Raw genomic sequence first — 21282 nt, 5'->3', positions numbered from 1 at the left:
TTTCCCGATGTCAGTTACATGTTGTTATTCGCTGTTCTTTTTCAATAATTTTTGTAGTGGAAATTGGTTTAACTTTTGCTCAAAAACGCCACAAGGACCACCCCAACAATAGCTTTTCCGAGTCACGAAGTCCGATAGCTTTTCTGTAATATGAAGTCCGATTTGTTTTTCATGTTTCCCCTTTTTCACGGTCATTTACGATTTTAAAACCCCCTTTTTATTCACAATTTCTTCCCACATTTTCAACCTTTTTCTTTTCTTCTCTTTTTTTTTTATTAACCACTACAGTGGGCTGGACGGCGGTTGCTGTTCGTGTGGAGAGGTGAAGAAGTTTGAGCACAGGATAAAGTAGCATTGGGCTCTGTACTAAACCAGGCTTCGACTGAAGACATCAACAAGAAAACATCAAACAAAATGTTGTTATTCTCTAACGAACCACCGAAAGCCATGGATCCGTTACGCCGAAGCAGAAATTATCACAAAAAAGCTTGGAATTTTTTTGGTGGATTCCCAGTTCACCCTGTGTATCACAGTTTACTATCACAAGTAACAGGATCTACAATATTAAATGAAACTGCGTCAGTCTACTGAGAGCTTCTTGAAGGAGCCCGCTATTCCGAACAAGTCGTCGGCGTAGTGGTTATCAGGAGGCCTCTTGCTCTCGTCCGAGATGTAACGGTCCTGCTCCAAGAACCAGTCTCGCATCTTCTCCGTTCTTCTGAAGAAATCATCTGAAATAAAAAGGGACATTCAATTTTTCAGATAGGAGAAAAATTATTCGTACAAGTGACAGCTAAACGAATGCATCTTTGTCTTCGGTGATTTTAGTTTTATGGGCATTACGCTGTGGTCCAAGGTATATTTCTCTGCCAAGCGTTTCGTCTTCTAACGCTGAAGACATCATCAGAAACCATAAAAATTCAGATACCAGTAAACAAGAATGATGGGTGGATTTGAGCACTGCATATTATACTATCGCCGCTTGCCACAGCAGGAACATACAGGGTGCGGAAAAACTATTTGGCCAAAAGTGTAGGGCAGCAAGACCGCAGCAAACAAACGAATTTGAGTATAGGAACTAGGGGCGCAGTGACATATTTTCTGTGCTGCAAGAAAACTGACATATGGATGTCTTTACTCAAAATAAAACGGAATTCATAGATACAGTACAGGTAAACAATATGTTTGGACTCACCAATCGTCACGATGAGAACAAGAAAACTCAAATCACGTGATACATGGGAACTGTACCTTGCTGTCGTACCATACAGCGTTTCTTTAAAAGTGAAAACAATCACATATCCGTGTTTGATGTTTCAGTATGTCTTAAAAAGGTCAAGTAAATGTAAGATGAGATTGATATTACACAAAGAGTACCTACAATTAACGTAAGTATATCGTAGCAAATGTTTAAACTGACCCCCGTTTTCACTGGACCCCTATTTCCTATGTTCAAATTCCTTCGTTTGATGCTGTCTTTCTGCCCTACACTTTTAGTCAAATTGTTTTTCCGTACATGCGCATCCGTTCAAGTGTAGTTAAGAAAGACAAAAAAGAAGCATTAACACCAAGCTTAAGTAACACAAGAGCAAGTCAAATGAATTCGCAATTGCGAATAAGGACTACCGTCAGCTGTAGAACGGAATAACGACAGTGAAAATTTGTACCCGGATTTCCCGATTATCGCGAGCGGTCGCCTTACCATTTTGCTTTCCGTACACGACTAACAACCCTATCGAAACTGCCATATGCCGTCAACCATGCGTCTACGACCTGTATTCGTACATCCATCACGTATTTTCCCGTACAGGTCAGACACTGTGCTTGAAAGCCGTTTGCCCGGTATCGGCAGATAAATAAGATTTTGCATGCCTGCATGTCCAAGGAGTTTCGTATCGTAATCAGAATAACACAAGCACTGCAATATCGTACAAGAGCAACTGTCGTCTGGGAAGTACAGGTAAACTGGCAGCAGCAGATCGTGTGTTCTGCGACTGAGATATCCACCACGTTCGTTTCCCTATTGCTATGGTTTAATTAAGATCTGTTGATTACAACTCTATGACGTACTGAGACGCCACATAAATTCGAAAGCATTAAATAGAAAAGAAGAAGGATCGAAATTACATATGTTGTGAACGTTAGTGCTAAACAAGACAAACAACGCCAATTCCTCCCCAATACAAGCTCCGCAGCATACGCCAGCGGGACTCCGCCATATTAGGCAGTGGTCTCATGACGTCACGAACCTACAGTTGCGTGGATATGTGTCAGTTTCCTGAGTGTGATTGAGCCCTAGTGCTATCTAAGTCTTTACATGCTCTGACAATGCCTCTAGGACTGTAGGACGAAACTTTTGGCCAAGTGCCAAGAAATGTGCCTTTAACAGTGACATAATGGCCATAAAATAGAATTCACCAAACACGGAAATACCGGTCGTAGAATCCTGGCTTGTATGATAAGTCGAAAACGTGTTGGTGGAAGTCTCAGATACTGAATTTTTACGAAGACCTTTCGAATATTCTTTCTGCACCGGAAAAATCTCGCAGGAAAGTATGTAATGTGGTCGCAACACGTAAGGTGACTGAATGCAAAGCATGTCGTTATTGGATTTGTACATACCACTGCTTTCGATTTCTTTGATTGGTCGACTTGGCACGTGTAAAGCTGATTACTGTCCTATGGATTTTCCAACACAGGCAGACATCAAGATCTACAAGGTGTTAAGTGCTTCAAACTTAGAAACCAGCTGGAAGGTCAAATGGTTCAAATGGCCCTGAGCACTATGGGACTTAACATCCAAGGTCATCAGTCCCCTAGAACTTAGAACTACTTAAACCTAACTAACCTAAGGACATCATACACACTCATGCCCAAGGCAGGATTCGAACCTGCGACCGTAGCGGTCATGCGGTTCCAGACTGTAGCGCCTAGAATCGCTCGGCCACCAACTGGAAGCCTGCGGGAACGTGTACAATGTGGTACAAAAGCTAGGGGACATACCGGCCCATTCTAACAAATCAGTGTTGGTTAGGCGCAGTTAAAGTCAGATGTCTATGTATCTTACGTTTAACTTAGCTTCGTCTGTGCCACAACACCTTGCAACTGTTGTCAGTAACGAGGTGACCGTTTTCTTATCCAGTGAATCTGTCCTCATGCTACTAAGGTGTACAGACCAAGTTATACCAGTAGTTACAGCTGTCGATTACACACGTTATGGACTATGTTGTAACAGCAACAATAACAGTGGTTACATGAGGTGGAAGATATTGAAGACTTTGCTACTGAAACTGCCAACGGAAGTGATCCTGAACGCAATAGTGAACACGATACTGAATCTGAACTTGATAATTATCAGGTGATGATGAATGTCAAAGAGTTATTGAAGGAACAAAACAGATACTTTCTATGGGCTCAACCGATATAACTCAGTCTGCAACCTGTGTGTGCATGAATGAAAATTTATTAAAATTCATGGTTTGTCAATCTACCTTGAACTGAAACTTACCTGATTAATTTTTCTTTTGTTTTATATTTTGAACACCAATGAACGTAAATTTTCTCTATATTTTTAAGCACCAAAGGTATTATTTAAAGTTTTTTTCAGCAGTTGACGTATATATTACAATCTGAAACTGGGCAGAAGTGAGATATTAATTTTGAAACAGGCCATTGTTATGTTTAGATTTTATAAAGCTGTTTTGATGTCAATAAGTACCAAAAAACAATGGAAATTGTCTGTGTTCATTGGTTTATATTTTTGTCTGAATGCCTATCTAGAAAATCCAGTAATAGTTTTTATGTCTAAGCCCCACAACGCAGTTTATTTCATTAAACATTCGCGACACCGACTGAGTATTACATCCATAAACAGTGACACGAACGCTGCTTTAGGCCGGCCACTGTGGCCGTGCGGTTCTAGGCGCTTCAATCCGAAACCGCGCTGCAGCTACGGTCGCAGGTTCGAATCTTGCCTGGGGCATGGATGTGTGTGCTGTCCCTAGGTTAGTTATGTTTAAGTAGTTTTAGGTCTAGGGGACTGATGGCTTCAGATGTTAAGTTCCACAGTGCTCAGGGCCATTTGAACCATTTGAATTTTTTAGCTCCTTTACGAAGCAATGAACTAACTATTGGGTGAGTTAAAAACCTGCTGTTACGTTTCTTGATGTAGTCATAAACGAAATAAGGAAACACTGCCTGCTTTTTTCTGCCTACGTGCATATCGTTCGGCTTACAGTCTAGTACTGTTGCGCGACCATCACTGCAATACCGTCTTGTGTGCATTAAACCGATTTCTGACGGCGCTATCTCGCTGCGAGAACGCGCAGCTTTTACTCGCTTGTGTCCATGCAGACGAAGCTGTACACCATTCACACAGATTGTGATGTTAAAAGAGTGCATAGAGTGTATGCCCTCCCTTTAGTCACCACTATGTGTTGGGCTGATGTCCTCGTTCACGTCAACACAGTTACCGTCGTTAGCTGTAGTGATCACTGTTACTTTATGTGCAAGTGTTAGCTGTAGGGCTAACAGGTCGCACGTATTTAGTGGGGTCTCCCATATTTTAATCACATTTTCTTCTATCTTCCGTATTTTTGATAGGTCTCCCTAATGTTGCGGTTTATCCGTATTTTACGTATTCACAATTTTTGCATATTTGATAATGTTTTCCCTTGTGTTTTATAGAGTTTAATTTATTCATTTATGCCAAAATTCAAAGAGTATTGCTCCCAAATCAACAATCGACATTTCCAGTTTATCATATCTGAATTGTCTCTTTTTCATGTGGTAAGTCTGGAGGTTCCGCGACGAAATTTTCCTCTCCTGCTTCGGCAGCGTGAAGACGGGCAGTTCGATCCCAGTCTTGTGTGCAGTTTGTATTGTATTCGGTACACCTCTTTAACTGTGGGTAGGTAAAGTGACGACAAAGATCCCTCGAAGGCACTACCAAATAAGAGCACTCACTATATCTGCGTGTATCTCCCCCTGGTAAAAACATATTTTTGATTGGGATCAGTAAAAAATGACATTCATAAATGTTTTTGTTTATTTATGCCAGTGTTTTCCCATCTGCGGTTCACTACCCGCAGGGGGATCCAAATTCTTGCTCGGGGTGTCTAAGTCGCAGGAATAATTCCAATTTAACCACTTTAAATGATACGACAAGAATTTCCGGCGTGGCCATCATTATGATGCATCATCCGCTATAGCAGAAACGTAATGAAAGCACATTGTTAAGTTATTCAGATTCAGTTGTGGCACTTATTTGTAGTAAGGAACATTAATTTAATTCAAACCTGTTGATTATGTTAAAAAATGTTCAAATGTGTGTGAAATCTTAAAGGACTTAAATGCCAAGGTCGTCAGCCCCTAAGCTTACACACTACTTAACCTAAATCATCCTAAGGATAAACACACACACCCATGCCCAAGGGAGGACTCGAACCCCCGCCGGGACCAGCCGCACTGTTCATGACTGCAACGCCTAAGACCGCTCGGCTAATCCCGCGCGACTGAATAGGTCATATACGCAAAGACTTGCACCGGCCGGAAGTGGCACGATGCATTTCGAAATCTTCGATAACTGCAGTATGGAAATAGGGCAGCAAGGGCCACTAAGTGCTGTACGGACTGAATTAGTGAGTTCTTTTACTGAGAGGCTTGTTGGGAGAGAGGAGGGATCACATTAACCCCCGGGCAGTACGGCGGTGCGGGTGCAGAATCCCGCGTAGGACTGACAATTTAGGTTTCGTGACGTTCAACTATTGTGGTAAAATAATACACAGAACAAGACTGTTTCGATGAAGCGCATTTCAAAGACGCTCGTGGTGAAATGTGACACAAAATGGCTGCAACAACACACTCACAGCTCAAGTGCAAGACTTCGCACCATGATTGCTAGAATTCATTTCAACACCCGTGTTTGGAACAAAGCAATAGATCCCTGGGATTGGCAACAGTGGGACAAGACGCGAAGTATAGAAATTTGTATATAGGGCGTCTAGGATGCTTGACCTCACCTCAAATTGAGTGTTGACTTTGTATTATCGTAGCTCTGCGGTTTGATCGGGATTGCTTCGAAGTCGTCGTTGCTTGCTGCCTAGTTCATATCTCATTCTTTCGTGTTGTTATTTGTGATTTCGGTGAAGTGAACCATTGTTATTTTAATTGCGCTTTATACAATTAAAAAATCTTTTAAATACTACTAGAGTACATAATTTATAGTAACATAGACTATACCAGATATTTTAGCAACTAATTAAAGAAGGAAATGTTGTCTTCTTTTGAAATTGGATGAACGTAAGTGAAACAACCAGCCTAGTGCCTGTCTGAGAACTAGTACAAAAACGTAATGTAAGAAAACTGAAATTTATTTTTTTATTAAAATTACAGAACTCCTCGTTTAACATTAATTCCGAACTGAAAAGAATGTAAGACTGTTAACGATAAATAAACGCAAAACCTGAAACCTTTTTTCATGAACTGATAGACAACTAAATAAACAAGATACAGTAAATAACTTAGAGAAGTTCGAAAGAAGACCTACTTCCTTACAAATTGATTATACAGTGGAATCACGCTTAACGAGCATAATTCGCTTCTGGGTGTAACTTGCAACATGAAACACTTGTTATGTGAAACATATTGCTCTGAGAAATCCACATAAAAGTAGGGCACAGCGTTCCATTCCGAAAGATACTAATAATATTTGTAAAACAGTAACGTAATGTATAATATTATACATCCTTTTTTACAAGAAATTTTTCTAAACACGATTGTTTTTGCCTACTGTTTAAAATGAGTGCTAAAAGCAGAAGACGACTAGTTGAATGAAACATCTCCCAACTTATTGTTTTATGGACAGCTTTATTGAACTCGTGTTGCTTATCGGCAGACATATCTCAAATGGAATTCACAAATAGGTATTTCAACACCACGAATTAACATAAGCCTTCCAAGTTAGGAGAGCATGCAATATCGTCACAGAGAGTTTGCAAATTCGGCAAGGAGGACAAAGGGGATGTACTACAAATAACAACTGAAGCGCAAGGAGCACCGCTCACAGTACACCTGAGTACAGGAATACCGGCATTATTGTCACTGATCAGAACTTCTGCTGTACACGGCGGAGCGGTCTGAGGCGTCTAGTCACGGTCCGCGAGGCTGCCCTCGTCGGAGGTTCGAGTCTTCCCTCAGGCATGGGTGTGTGTGTGTGTGTCGTCCTTAGCGTAAGCTAGTTAAAGTTAGGTTACGTAGTGTGTAAGCTTAGGCGCCGATCACCTCAGCAGTTTGGTCCCGTAAGTCCATACCACAAATTTCCAATTTTTTTTGTTCACGGCGGAAGGTCATACATCAGCGTGTGACTTGTTGCCCAACTACAGCCACTGAAGAGGTATCTGAAATTGTGGTGTCACCGCCAGACACCACACTTGCTAGGTGGTAGTCTTTAAATCGGCCGCGGTCCGTTAGTATACGTCGGACTCGCGTGTCGCCACTATCAGTGATTGCAGACCGAGCACCGCCACACGGCAGGTCTGGTCTAGAGAGACTCCCTAGCACTCGCCCCAGTTGTACAGCCGACTTTGCTAGCGCTCGTTCACTGACTACATACGCTCTCGTTTGCAGAGACGACAGTTTAGCATAGCCTTTAGCTACGTCATTTCCTACGACCTAGCAAGGCGCCATATTCAGTTACTGTAAGTATTCTGAACAGATAATATTGTGAATCATGTGCCGTTAAGAGCGACGTTCATCATTAATGGATTAAAGTTAAGTATCAAAGTAATTACGTCCGCTTTCTGAATTCTAATTCCTTGTCATGTTCCAGACCTCACGTCAGTATAGTTCTTCCCTCCTCACGCCAGCCTGCTTGAGCTTAAACGCGTGCATTTCGGCCTCCTCTAGTAACGCGGTGTTGGCTCTCCGGCCAACACCACAGAAATGGTTACCCAAGACTGAAAATTAAGGCTCTGAACAGACTCGATATGCGAATCATAGCCCGTTAAGTGATTCAACCTTATACAAAATTACGTTGTGTATTGATCGTTATGCGAATCACTCTTTATAGAAGGTGTGACTGTACTTTCTTCATCATAATAATACACGGTCCAGTCACATTAATGTCACATTAATGTTCAGTATCAGCGTATGATGACAACAACTCACAGACCGCAAGTGCAAGCACTAGTAGTAAAGGCTGTATAAAGCGTGGCTCGGCGGCGGGAGGGTGTGCGGAAAACAACGCAGCGCGGAAACGGAGCCATTTATCAGACGTCCAAAACGGCTAATTTAGTAAACTGTTCGAATGTCGCCATGGTTAAAGCATACTGTGCATGAGAAAATGTCGCTATCCAAAACTGGCACCGAGGTAACTGTAGTCCACGACGGGCCATAAACGGAGGGGGTGAAGGAAGGCTATGGGCGAATAAATGGGCAACTGCTGGGCAGATGGCGGCCCAGCTAAACCAAGGGTCTACCGGCAGTGACTCCTCAACGTCGGATCAGTGACCGTTGCTGTGAATGGACCTCCTCAGCAGACACCTAGTGGATGCAAACACGCTGACTGCTGTTCGTCGGGGACGAAGGATGTAGTTTACACGCCCATACCGCAACTGGGCGTCCACAGAATGGCTGCAGGTAGTCTTTCCAGATGAATCACTTTTTACGCTCCATCGGACAGACGGCAGTTGGCGTGTACGACCCTGGAACAATCGCGGGAAGGGTCCAGGTCGGAGGAAGGAGCGTTATGGTCTGGGGAACGCTTCAGTTGCCTTCCCTGGGTGACCTTATCATTCTGGAAGGAACAATGGAACAACACAAGTATGCGTCCGTCCTTGGGGACCATGTCCACCCCTACATTCATTCCATTCTTTCTTCTGTACGTTGGCATCTATCAGTATGACAATGCAAAGAGTTATATAGCTCGCAGTGTACGTGTGTGCTTCGAAAAGAACCAGGCTGAGTTTACAATACACTTCTGGTCACCAAACTCCCTAAGTTAAAACCAGTCAATCTGTGGGACTCGATCTCTTCTCGCAATGAATACTCGACCGACAAGCCAAATGCAGCTGGCTCCAGAGCTGGAGCTGGCGTAGCTCCATGTCCCTGTCGGTATCTTCCAGAACCTAGGTGGCTCTCTTCTCACATTGCTAGCAGTGGTGCGCTCTGCAAGAGGTGCTTATTCAGGTTTGTAATAGATGGTCAAATTACAGTGACTGGGCCAAGTAACAATGATGTAGAGATTAGGCTACTTATCCTTCCACATTTTCTGTCATCTCATTGTCATTTCTTTCCTGCAGAGCATAAACCACACCATCAAGAGTAAAGTCAGCAACAATAACGGTAGGATTCAGTGATTATCACCAGATACACAGTGCTTTACCGGCACAACTGCAATTTTATTATTAATGACCACCGTCTCTCATTTGAATTATTTTGAATCATGTTTTACACTTCTCGGGATACTATTCTTTCTAAAATTTTTCAATAACAGGTTGACACCAGAGAATCTGCTTTTTTTTGGTGCCACAACCAGAATAAAAATACAACAGTTTCCATGCAGAGGCTGTAACTCTTTATTTACAAACAGCTTGTCGAATAGTGACTCTATTTTTAAGACATAAATTACCAAATCGTTTTCTTATTGAAGCCTATTTCTCTTCTTAGTTTTTGTTTTGACCACTGAAGAGAATGCTATTTCACGCAGGTAAGAATTGGTGAACGGCACTAATAATTTCAAATTTTCCCTTTCCAGCCGTAAATATTCATCTTCTCTCTTTATCCAAAAGACTACAATCTCTTGCGAATTAAATTCCATTTTAAGCATGGTGTCAGCAGCAAAATTTATAAGCATTTCTTTCATCCTCATGCTCAGACGAACCAGTTGTAATGACACATCCAGAAAAGCATTTACAATCCATCTATGCCCGTTGCCAGCTTCAGAGTTCATTTCTGCAAAGTAACTTAATAGTTTCTCTTCCAAATTATGCAAACTTTGTATCGTTAAGGAATGCGAGAACTTATTACAACCGACTGGTCGACTGCAGTTTCTTCGACACTCTTCTCAATGGAAGGGAAACACTCAGACGTCATCTTTTGTAAAGACATTGACCACAAACGAAGTTTTGTAAGGTATCATATGATGTATCCCTTTGGGGCTTTTATTTAAAAATTGTAGGTGGTTAAAAGATCAGCGAGAAATTATAATTTTAATATCCAAATAAGGTCACAAACATAATTTGAATATCTAGATTTAAAATCTTGTAAAAACATTAACAATTCATCCTTTAGTTCCAGAACTCGTGTAACTACCTTTTCTTTGGAAAGCCACCTGACCTCTGCCTGATAAAGGAGATTTTGGTGCAGCGACCCCATGTCCTCCCAAATGATTCCAAACAGTCGAGTTTGGAACGCTGTACCTTTAATAGAGTTCACAAATTTTGATCACCTCTTCAAGCACATCTTTTAAATCCAAATTTAAAACCGTAGCTGCCAGAACTTGTCGATGAAGAGAGCAGTGTGTCCACGAATCGTCTGATATTACTGATTCTAATTTATGAACGAGCCCACTTTTATTGCCATTCACAGCTTTAGCACCATTAGTAGAAATGGCGATACATTTGGTCCAATAGATCTTGTAGTTTCGAGTGCTTTCTAAAAACATGTCGTGCAAATACTGCTCATTAGTGTTCGCAGGCAGTGCTTTGCAAAATAAAAACATATTTTTTTCGAATATGATTTTCATCCGCCACTATCACTGGTACCAAACATGGAGAGCTGTACAGATCTTTTGAGAAACTTCTCCATTTTATGCTGGCTCGGATCGAAGCGCAAACACGGTCTTATCACGTCCGTGCTCGGTGGCGTACTCGGGAAACTGACTGAAAGGAGTGGAAATGTGCGCCTATGCGACCGCTGACCAGTTCTCGCCTGACTTCACTGAAATGAGTGATATCTATACGGTATTGCCAGTCTAGTAATGTTATGTTCGTGAGTATGTATGTAGTCTCTGGCGCAAACAGCTACACCTTTCACTTTCAGAATTCCAAACTCGTGTTACATAACAGCACGAAATGCTAGTACTGTGTTATTTGCACTTGTTATATATATGCACTTGTTATAGGTTTACACACGAAATAAAAGGAGATTGCACAGACTACGAACTACAAAGTCGAAAGAATCTCAGCGTTTATGGTACAAAGACTTACGTTTTCCCCATTATGCATCTCTTTCAGTAATAATGCTAGAAAATGGGCTAATAATCTATAACCAAGGTCATAAAAACAAATAGTTTGTGAAGCGAGTGGCAGAAAGTGTGTGGTTGCAACTTTTCGACTCTGTATGTACAGAACAGGGAATCAGTGATCATAAGGCCGTTGCAGCATCCCTGAATATGGAAGTTAATAGGAATATAAAAAAAGGGAGGAAGGTTTATCTGTTTAGCAAGAGTAATAGAAGGCAGATTTCAGACTACCTAACAGATCAAAACGAAAATTTCTGTTCCGACACTGACAATGTTGAGTGTTTATGGAAAAAGTTCAAGGCAATCGTAAAATGCGTTTTAGACAGGTACGTGCCGAGTAAAACTGTGAGGGACGGGAAAAACCCACCGTGGTACAACAACAAAGTTAGGAAACTACTGCGAAAGCAAAGAGAGTTCCACTCCAAGTTTAAACGCAGCCAAAACCTCTCACACAAACAGAAGCTAAACGATGTCAAAGTTAGCGTAAGGAGGGCAATGCGTGAAGCGTTCATTGAATTCGAAAGTAAAATTTTATGTACCGACTTGACAGAAAATCCTAGGAAGTTCTGGTCTTACGTTAAATCAGTAAGTGGCTCGAAACAGCATATCCAGACACTACGGGATGATGATGGCATTGAAACAGAGGATGACTCGCGTAAAGCTGAAATACTAAACACCTTTTTCCAAAGCTGTTTCACAGAGGAAGACCGCACTGCAGTTCCTTCTCTAAATCCTCGCACAAACGAAAAAATGGCTGACATCGAAATAAGTGTCCAAGGAATAGAAAAGCAACTGGAATCACTCAATAGAGGAAAGTCCACTGGACCTGACGGGATACCAATTCGATTCTACACAGAGTACGCGAAAGAACTTGCCCCCCTTCTAACAGCCGTGTACCGCAAGTCTCTAGAGGGACGGAGTGTTCCAAATGATTGGAAAAGAGCGCAAATAGTCCCAGTCTTCAAGAAGGGTCGTCGAGCAGATGCGCAAAACTATAGACCTATATCTCTTACGTCGATCTCTTGTAGAATTTTAGAACATGTTTTTTGCTCGCGTATCATGTCATTTCTGGAAACCCAGACTCTACTATGTAGGAATCAACATGGATTCCGGAAACAGCGATCGTGTGAGACCCAACTCGCCTTATTTGTTCATGAGACCCAGAAAATATTAGATACAGGCTCCCAGGTAGATGCTATTTTTCTTGACTTCCGGAAGGCGTTCGATACAGTTCCGCACTGTCGCCTGATAAACAAAGTAAGAGCCTACGGAATATCAGACCAGCTGCGTGGCTGGATTGAAGAGCTTTTAGCAAACAGAACACAGCATGTTGTTATCAATGGAGAGACGTCTACAGACGTTAAAGTAACCTCTGGCGTGCCACAGGGGAGTGTTATGGGCCCATTGCTTTTCACAATATATATAAATGACTTAGTAGATAGTGTCGGAAGTTCCATGCGGCTTTTCGCGGATGATGCTGTAGTATACAGAGAAGTTGCAGCATTAGAAAATTGTAGCGAAATGCAGGAAGATCTGCAGCGGATAGGCACTTGGTGCAGGGAGTGGCAACTGACCCTTAACATAGACAAATGTAATGTATTGCGAATACATAGAAAGAAGGATCCTTTATTGTATGATTATATGATAGCGGAACAAACACTGGTAGCAGTTACTTCTGTAAAATATCTGGGAGTATGCATGCGGAACGATTTGAAGTGGAATGATCATATAAAATTAATTGTTGGTAAGGCGGGTACCAGGTTGAGATTCATTGGGAGAGTGCTTAGAAAATGTAGTCCATCAACAAAGGAGGTGGCTTACAAAACACTCGTTCGACCTATACTTGAGTATTGCTCATCAGTGTGGGATCCGTACCACATCGGTCTGACGGAGGAGATAGAGAAGATCCAAAGAAGAGCGGCGCGTTTCGTCACAGGGTTATTTGGTAACCGTGATAGCGTTACGGAGATGTTTAATAAACTCAAGTGGCAGACTCTGCAAGAGAGGCGCTCTGCATCGCGGTGTAGCTTGCTCGCCAGGTTTCGAAAGGGTGCGTTTCTGGATGAGGTATCGAATATATTGCTTCCCCCTACTTATACCTCCCGAGGAGATCACGAATGTAAAATTAGAGAGATTCGAGCGCGCATGGAGGCTTCAGACAGTCGTTCTTGCCGCGAACCATACGCGACTGGAACAGAAAAGGGAGGTAATGACAGTGGCACGTAAAGTGCCCTCCGCCACACACCGTTGGGTGGCTTGCGGAGTATCAATGTAGATGTAGATGTAGATGTAGAATCGTTATTCAGCAAGTGGTCACAGTGAAAGCAACAGAATTACCACGAGATATTAATTTATGAACTTTAAAGTATCCTTCCACCATTCTAAGTAGATCGCTATTGTCAGTGCATACTTACAGGCAAGTTTGTCCATAGGGCCGCCAGTGCCTCCTAGTTCGTCCGGCAGATGTTCCTTTGCCACGTGGTCAAACAGCGTCATTGATTCTGGAGGATGGACGTGTATCTGAAGGAGAGCAACATTCCCTGTTACAAGGTCTCAGTGACAAAACCACATCCTGTACTTACATCTACACCAACATCCATACTCTGCAAAATGGTGTGGAGAGTACACCAGAGGGTACTTCACACCGTACTACATATTAGCGTTTTCCTCCCATTCCATTCACATACGGAACGAGAATGACTGCTAAAATGTATACAAGGTGGCCAGAAACTACCTGAAAAGAAGGTAACGGTGCTGTAGGGTAACTTGTGCTGAGAAATAACTGATAAGATAAAAAAAAATTCAATACGTTCAGCCGTTTCCGAGTTAATTAGCATTGACGTTAACAATCAGGTCGTTGCGTGTGCAAATTAAAGCAATCTGCCGGATGCAGTGTCGCCAAAAGTGTTCTTTGTTTGCTGTTGTAAGACCGAACCAGAGAGCGATACAAAAATTGGACATGGGACGATAGAAGGATCGAACCCGAGCCAAAGCTGAACGGTCTCGTGCTCTTTCATCTACGCTATATATCTGGCAGGTCCCTTGAATTTACACGCGCAACGACCCGATTGGCTAGCTTTAAGACCAATTAACCCGGAAACGACGCAAAGTACTGAATTTTCCCTTAACGATTGTAGCTCAGTACGACCTACTCTACAACGCCCTTAGACGCTTCTTAGACTGCTTCTGACCACCCTGCATACGGTACGCACGCTGTACTTCCTAAATCCCACTCATTTGACCACTGTTCTGGGACGAGGCGCACGAGTACCACGTTAACGTTTATCTTTGTACACTGACGCCATTTTCCCAGTATTCTTAAATCAGCGTCAGCAAATGACACTCAGTATCTCAAGAAATAGACAGTGACTATGAAGGAGAGAGTTCGTAGGAAAGATAGTAAATATATAGTCAAATGTCATGTAAACATCTTTACAAATATATTTCAGTCGTTTACATAAGGAATTAGCACGTTTACAGATACAGTGTGTGAGCATCATATTTACATGGGGCATCAACAGACGCCAGTGAACGCAAGAGATGACAGTGCCCTGAAGTGGGCCACATAAGAACCAAGCACTGAGCATAATCTCTATGCCAGTAACAACAGCAATTCACATGCTGGAAGAATGATTTGTAGTTATGTTGTACCTGCATCCTTGTGGTATCTTCAGTTGTTCTACGAGTATAGAATCATCCCCATGGTTATTAAACCAAGTGTTTGCAATAATTAAACTGTACTCTGTGCAAAATTCTAACAAGTGGCTCCCCCTTTCATTGCTTTCCCTGTGTCCATGGTCTTCTTCTATTTTTCGTTCTTATCCTTTTTCTAATATAGAATTCCATCCGCCCATGAAATGAAATTTTCGTCTCCCTTAACGAACTGAATAAGGCATTTTATCTCATGGTACATAATTTTCAATCTCTCCATCCTCCCCGGAGCTAGTAGGTATGCCAACGTGTATTATGGAAGTGGGTCTTAGCTTTCTGTCTGTCTTAACTGGCATAATGTGTTCACTGTGCTGTTCAGAACAGTTCACCCAAATTCCAAGTTTGTCATTTATGATTAGTCCCACTCCTACATTGGTGCAATTTGAATTTGGGTTGATAACCGTGTAGTCACCCAACTAGGATTCCTGTTCTTGCTGCCACCACACTTTATTGACACCTGCTGTATCAAACTTCTGCTTGTACATTTCTCTTGTTAAACTTTTTCAGCATTTTACCCGCTTCAGGTATCAAACATTTTGCACACCAACGTACAGTATATATTGCAGTATACTTTGTTTCCTGCCTAGCAGAATGGTTACAGGTTGCGATTTATAATCTGGGAGCATATATGAGACATATGAGTTGGTGTGTTATATGAATTCTGGGAAAAAATTCTTTTCTCGATAATTCTAAGAAAATCACCAAAATTGAATTCGACGGTCCAACAAAACACCATTTTTGAACACTACAATGTGCGAAGACAGTCAGGACAGGTTAATCTTGGATGAACGTCGTCAGTCTACAAGATTATCATGTAAAATATAAAGTTCCACATTAAAGGCTTGATGTAAGCCAGAAGAGACAAGCAAGAATAAAACAGAAAAAATGCGAGGGTTGCAAACACAGTAAACAGGAATGAAATGCTTACACTGACTCTATGACTAACAAACCTGTCTGACTGCAGTCCAAACAAAGAGGAAGACTTACTTAAAAAAAGGTATGTATCTTATGTCACTTTACATAAAATACAACAATTAAGTAGAGACCTTTTGCCGAAAGAAACCAGTCACTTATTCAGAAAAAATATCGTAACGACCATGAAATCGACTGCCAGAAAATTGTGCAAAAACTAAAAATCAAGTAACAAAAGCTGACAGAGGAAATGATAAAAAAATCGGAAGATTCTCAACTTCAGTAAATTTCAAAGATAAAGTTGATGATTTGTTATTGTAACAGGAAATTAGGCTCTTATTAAAAGCAAATACAGTGTTGTGGAGAACTACAGCGACCAAAGTAACTTCCGTATGGCGTGTCATTACAAAATCACATAGCTCTATGAAACATTGAACATACACAGAGAAAGCTGCTAGAGTGTAGCAGATTACGCTGAAGTCACCACGATTTGTGATGGTCCTCTGGACATTACAAAAACCTGGACATGGTTCCTAATCGGATGTGTGATCAACATGGGCGGCTGTGCATGTTCTGCAACGTGCTCCATAAGCGACACAAGTATGGTAAGAAGTTGTTGTGGCAGAGAGTTCCATTCCTCCGCAAGCGCTGTAGTGAACTGCTGTGGAGAATGTGGACGTGTTGCAATGCGTCTCGACAAAGAAACCCACACATGGTCGATGGGATGTAAGTTGGTGGAATGGCCAGTCCATTCGCCGAGTGTCCTCTCGTCCCAAGAGCTCCTCTTGCTGCGCTGTTCGACTGATCACGCACTGTCATTCGTACAAATGAAATAAGCGCCGAATTCACCCCTGAGAAGACGCATGCGTGGAAGGAGTGCAGTGTCAGAAGAACACTGAACGGTGAGCGTCTCTGCAGCATTGTGCCTCTGGACCACCAAAACGACCTTGTTCGACAATAGTTCTTGCTGCATGTGTTCCCAATTTACACCTTATGAAGATACATCCAGAACCACTACTCACATTGAATCTGCTCTTATCCGAGAAGAGCATCCGAGCCTTAACCCCCAGTCCCTATGCTCTTGAAAACATCAAAATTCGCGCCGCAGACGTGCGGCTGTCAACATAACACAACGCACTAGTGGTGAAGTACAGTGACCAACCCCATGCCTTCGCCGCGCCACAGTGGAACGTGAAATTACGTCCCTTGCAGTCCTATTAAATGTGATTCCATTTGCACCCTCCGTTCGAAGTGGTCTTGCCTGTTGTGCAGTGTTGCGGCATTCTACCACTGCAGTTGACCATAGTCGACCACTTCTCCTTCGGGTAGCAGTGCCTCTACCACTGCAGTTGACCATAGTCGACCACTTCTCCTTCGGGTAGCAGTGCCTCTACCACTGAAGTTGATCATAGTCGACCACTTCTCCTTCGGGTAACAGTGCCTGTGGTTTGGAACATGCCCCATGCATTTCGAACAGTGCTGCGAGCAGTATCAAACTCCTGGGCTACATATATCACACCTTGTCTTTCTTCTACTTTCTGGAGAATATTCCCCGCGTGAAAGAGCTTGACAACGTATGTTCTTAGGATCTGAAGATGGTCATTGTGGCCGAAACCTGTTTTGATTGTCTCTAAAGAAAATTGTGACTGTGTAAAAAAAAATTATAGTAAGTCAGTCACCGTCTACTTAAACCAGATATTATTTTTCCAAGTTCTTGACCTCTCAGTTGAGAACTGGAACCTATTAAAGACGAACACGACAAATAACAGATAATCAAAACTTGGTGGCACTGTCTGTGTTTGGCGGGGTTGCTGTCCGACCTCACTGAAACTGTTGTCGGATTTCCAAGCAACGAGTAGGCTTACGGACTCGTTACGCTAATACATCCCTTTCAGCCCCTAAGCTACTCGTATATCACGCATCAAAAGCTGGGGACAACTTTACTTAGTGCGTGTTACTTAACATCTGTGCTATAATTGATACAGCTGGATGGGCGTCAAGGGCGCATAATGCAGACCTGATCCCTACAGAGGCGATAGCAGCAGCTGGTCCCGCTGGTCACCAGGAGCAGGGCCTAATTTCGGTTTGAACGGCATTCCGACACGTCGCGGGCATCATTTCTGTTTTCTTAAGATCACAAGTCGCCGCTGGAGATTTAAAATAGTATACATATAGTAAATAGCGGCGTAAATATAAAAGTTGAGCTTCGTTCCCGAATTGTGATTAGTACATATTGGTAACCTTCCTGTAGACTGTCTTTTGTCAACAACTGCCACCGGCCTCAGCGGTCCAGTTTATAAGCAAGGTAAGTCGACAGAAATGTATTCGAGTTGCGAATATCATCCACCTGCAGATGCCTAACAGAATGACGACAGTGAAAATTTGTGCCGGATCGCGACTCGAACCCGGATTTCCCGCTTTACGTGATAGGTCGCCTTAGCAGCTCCGGCTACATCTACATCTACATCTACATCTGCAATTCACATTTAAGTGCTTGGCAGAGGGTTCATCGAACCACAATCATACTATCTCTCTACCATTCCACTCCCGAACAGCGCGCGGGAAAAACGAACACCTAAACCTTTCTGTTCGAGCTCTGCTTTCTCTTATTTTATTTGATGATCATTCCTACCTATGTAGGTTGGGATCAACAAAATATTTTCGCATTCGGAAGAGAAAGTTGGTGACTGAAATTTTGTAAATAGATCTCGCCGTGACGAAAAACGTCTTTGCTTTAATGACTTCCATCCCAACTCGCGTATCATATCTGCCACAGTCTCTCCCCTATTACGTGATAATACAAAACGAGCCGCACTTTTTTGCTCCCCCTCGATGTCCTCTGTCAATCCCACCTGGTAAGGATCCCACACCGCGCAGCAATATTCTAACAGAGCACGAACGAGTGTAGTGTAAGCTGTCTCTTTAGTGGACTTGTTGCATCTTCTAAGTGTCCTGCCAATGAAATGCAACCTTTGGCTCGCCTTCCCCACAATATTTTCTATGTGGTCTTACCAACTGAAGTTGTTCGTAATATTAACACCCAGGTACTTAGTTGAATTGACAGCCTTGAGAATTGCACTATTTATCGAGTAATCGAATTCCAACGGATTTCTTTTGGAACTCATGTGGATCACCTCACACTTTTCGTTATTTAGCGTCAACTACCACCTGCCACACCATATAGCAATCTTTTCTAAATCGCTTTACAACTGATACTGGTCTTCGGATGACCTTAATAGACGGTAAATTACAGCATCATCTGCGAACAACCTAAGAGAACTGCTCCGATTGTCACCCAGGTCATTTATATAGATCAGGAATAGCAGAGGTCCCAGGACACTTCCATGGGGAACACCTGATATCACTTCAGTTTTACTCGATGATTTGCCGTCTATTACTACGAACTGCGACCTTCCTGACAGGAAATCACGAATCCAGTCGCACAACTGAGACGATACCCCATAGGCCCGCAGCTAGATTAGAAGTCGCTTGTGAGGAACGGTGTCAAAAGCTTTCCGGAAATCCAGAAATGCGGAATCAACCTGAGATCCCCTGTCGATAGCGGCCATTACTTTGTGCGAAAAAAGAGCTAGCTGCGTTGCACAAGAACGATGTTTTCTGAAACCATGCTGATTACGTATCAATAGATCGTTCCCTTCGAGGTGATTCATAATGTTTGAATACAGTATATGCTACAAAACCCTACTGCAAACCGACGTCAATGATATAGGTCCGTAGTTCGATGGATTACTCCTACTACCCTTCTTAAACACCGGTGCGACCTGCGCAATTTTCCAATCTGTAGGTGCAGATCTATTGTTGAGCGAGCGGTTGTATATTGTTGCTAAGTAGGGAGCTATTGTATCAGCGTAATCTGAAAGGAACCTAATCGGTATACAATCTGGACCTGAAGACTTGCCCGTATCAAGCGATTTGAGTTGCTTCGCAACCCCTAAGGTATCTACTTCTATGAAACTCATGCTAGCAGCCGTTCGTGTTTCAAATTCTGGAATATTCCATTCGTCTTCCCTGGTGAAGGAATTTCGGAAAACTGCGTTCAATAACTCCGCTCTAAGGGCACAGTCGTCGGTAACAGTACCATCGGCACTGCGCAGCGAAGGTATTGACTGCGTCTTGCCGCTTGTGTACTTCACATACGACCAGAATTTCTTCGGATTTTCTACCAAATTTCGAGACAATGTTTCGTTGTGGAACCTATTAAAGGCATCTCGCATTGAAGTACGTGCCAAATTTCGCGCGTCTGTAAATTTTAGCCAATCTTCGGGATTTCGCGTTCTTCTGAACTTCGCATGCTTTTTCCGTTGCCTCTGCAACAGCGTTCGGACCTGTTTTGTGTACCATGGGGGATCAGTTCCATCTCTTACCAATTTATGAGGTATGAATCTCTCAAATGCTGTTGCTACTATATCTTTGAATTTGAGCCACATCTCGTCTACATTTGCAAAGTTCGTTCGGAAGGAATGGAGATTGTCTCTTAGGAAGGCTTCTAGTGATACTTTATCCGCTATTTTAAATAAAATTATTTTGCGTTTGTTTCTGGTGGATTTCGAAGAAACGGTATTGAGCCTAGCTACAACGACCTTGTGATCACTAATCCCTGTATCAGTCATGATGCTCTCTATTAGCTCTCGATTGTTTGTGGCTAAGAGGTCAAGTGTGTTTTCGCAACCATTTAAAATTCGCGTGGGTTCGTGGACTAACTGCTCGAAATAATTTTCGGAGAAAGCATTTAGGACAATCTCGGAAGATGTTTTCTGCCTACCACCGGTTTTGAACAAGTATTTTTGCCAACATATCGAGGGAAGGTTGAAGTCCCCACCAACTATAACCGTATGAGTGGAGTATTTATTTGTTACGAGACTCAAATTTTCTCTGAACTGTTCAGCAACTATATCATCGGAGTCTGGGGGTCGGTAGAAGGAGCCAATTATTAACTTAGTTCGGCTGTTAAGTATAACCTCCACCCATACCAATTCGCACGGAGTATCTACTTCGACTTCACTACAATATAAACCACTACTGACAGACACAAACACTCCTCCACCAATTCTGCCTAATCTATCTTTCCTGAACACCGTCTGAGACTTCGTAAAAATTTCTGCAGAACTTATTTCAGGCTTTAGCCAGCTTTCAGTACCTATAACGATTTCAGCTTCTGTGCTTTCTATTAGCGCTTGTAGCTCAGGGACTTTCCCAGCACAACTGCAACAATTTACAACTACAATTCCGACTGTTCCTTGATCCAAGCACGTCCTGTATTTGCCATGCACCCTTTGAGATTGCAGCCCAGCCCGTACTTTCCCGAGGCCTTCTAACCTAAAAACCGCCCAGTCCACGCCACACAGCCTCCGCTACCCGTGTAGTCGCCAGCTGAGTGTAGTGAACTCCTGACCTAT

The 21282-nt window shown here is 42.6% G+C and overlaps 1 protein-coding gene across 3 annotated transcripts in view; it reads right to left on the bottom strand.

The window, feature by feature from the left end:
* The window catches only part of LOC124797909 (retinol-binding protein pinta-like), a 232550-nt gene that overhangs the window by 129788 nt on the left and 81480 nt on the right, over window positions 1-21282 (bottom strand). For 2 of the 3 annotated variants that reach the window (XM_047261031.1, XM_047261032.1), the window contains 2 exons: window positions 13657-13762; window positions 248-731 (listed from right to left, as the gene is read on the bottom strand). The exons of the other annotated variant lie outside the window; for it this stretch is intronic. In XM_047261031.1, coding sequence (XP_047116987.1) covers window positions 580-731; window positions 13657-13762 — 258 coding nt within the window. In that variant the 3' untranslated portion in view covers window positions 248-579. Of the gene's footprint in view, window positions 1-247; window positions 732-13656; window positions 13763-21282 lie in introns of those variants that run through there. 3 annotated transcript variants of the gene reach the window in all.

Source organism: Schistocerca piceifrons, chromosome 5, assembly GCF_021461385.2.
Source record: "Schistocerca piceifrons isolate TAMUIC-IGC-003096 chromosome 5, iqSchPice1.1, whole genome shotgun sequence".
In the NCBI taxonomy this organism is placed as follows: Eukaryota; Metazoa; Arthropoda; class Insecta; order Orthoptera; family Acrididae; genus Schistocerca; species Schistocerca piceifrons.
Note: the sequence above shows the minus strand (reverse complement) of the source record. Positions and strands in the feature narration are given on the sequence as shown.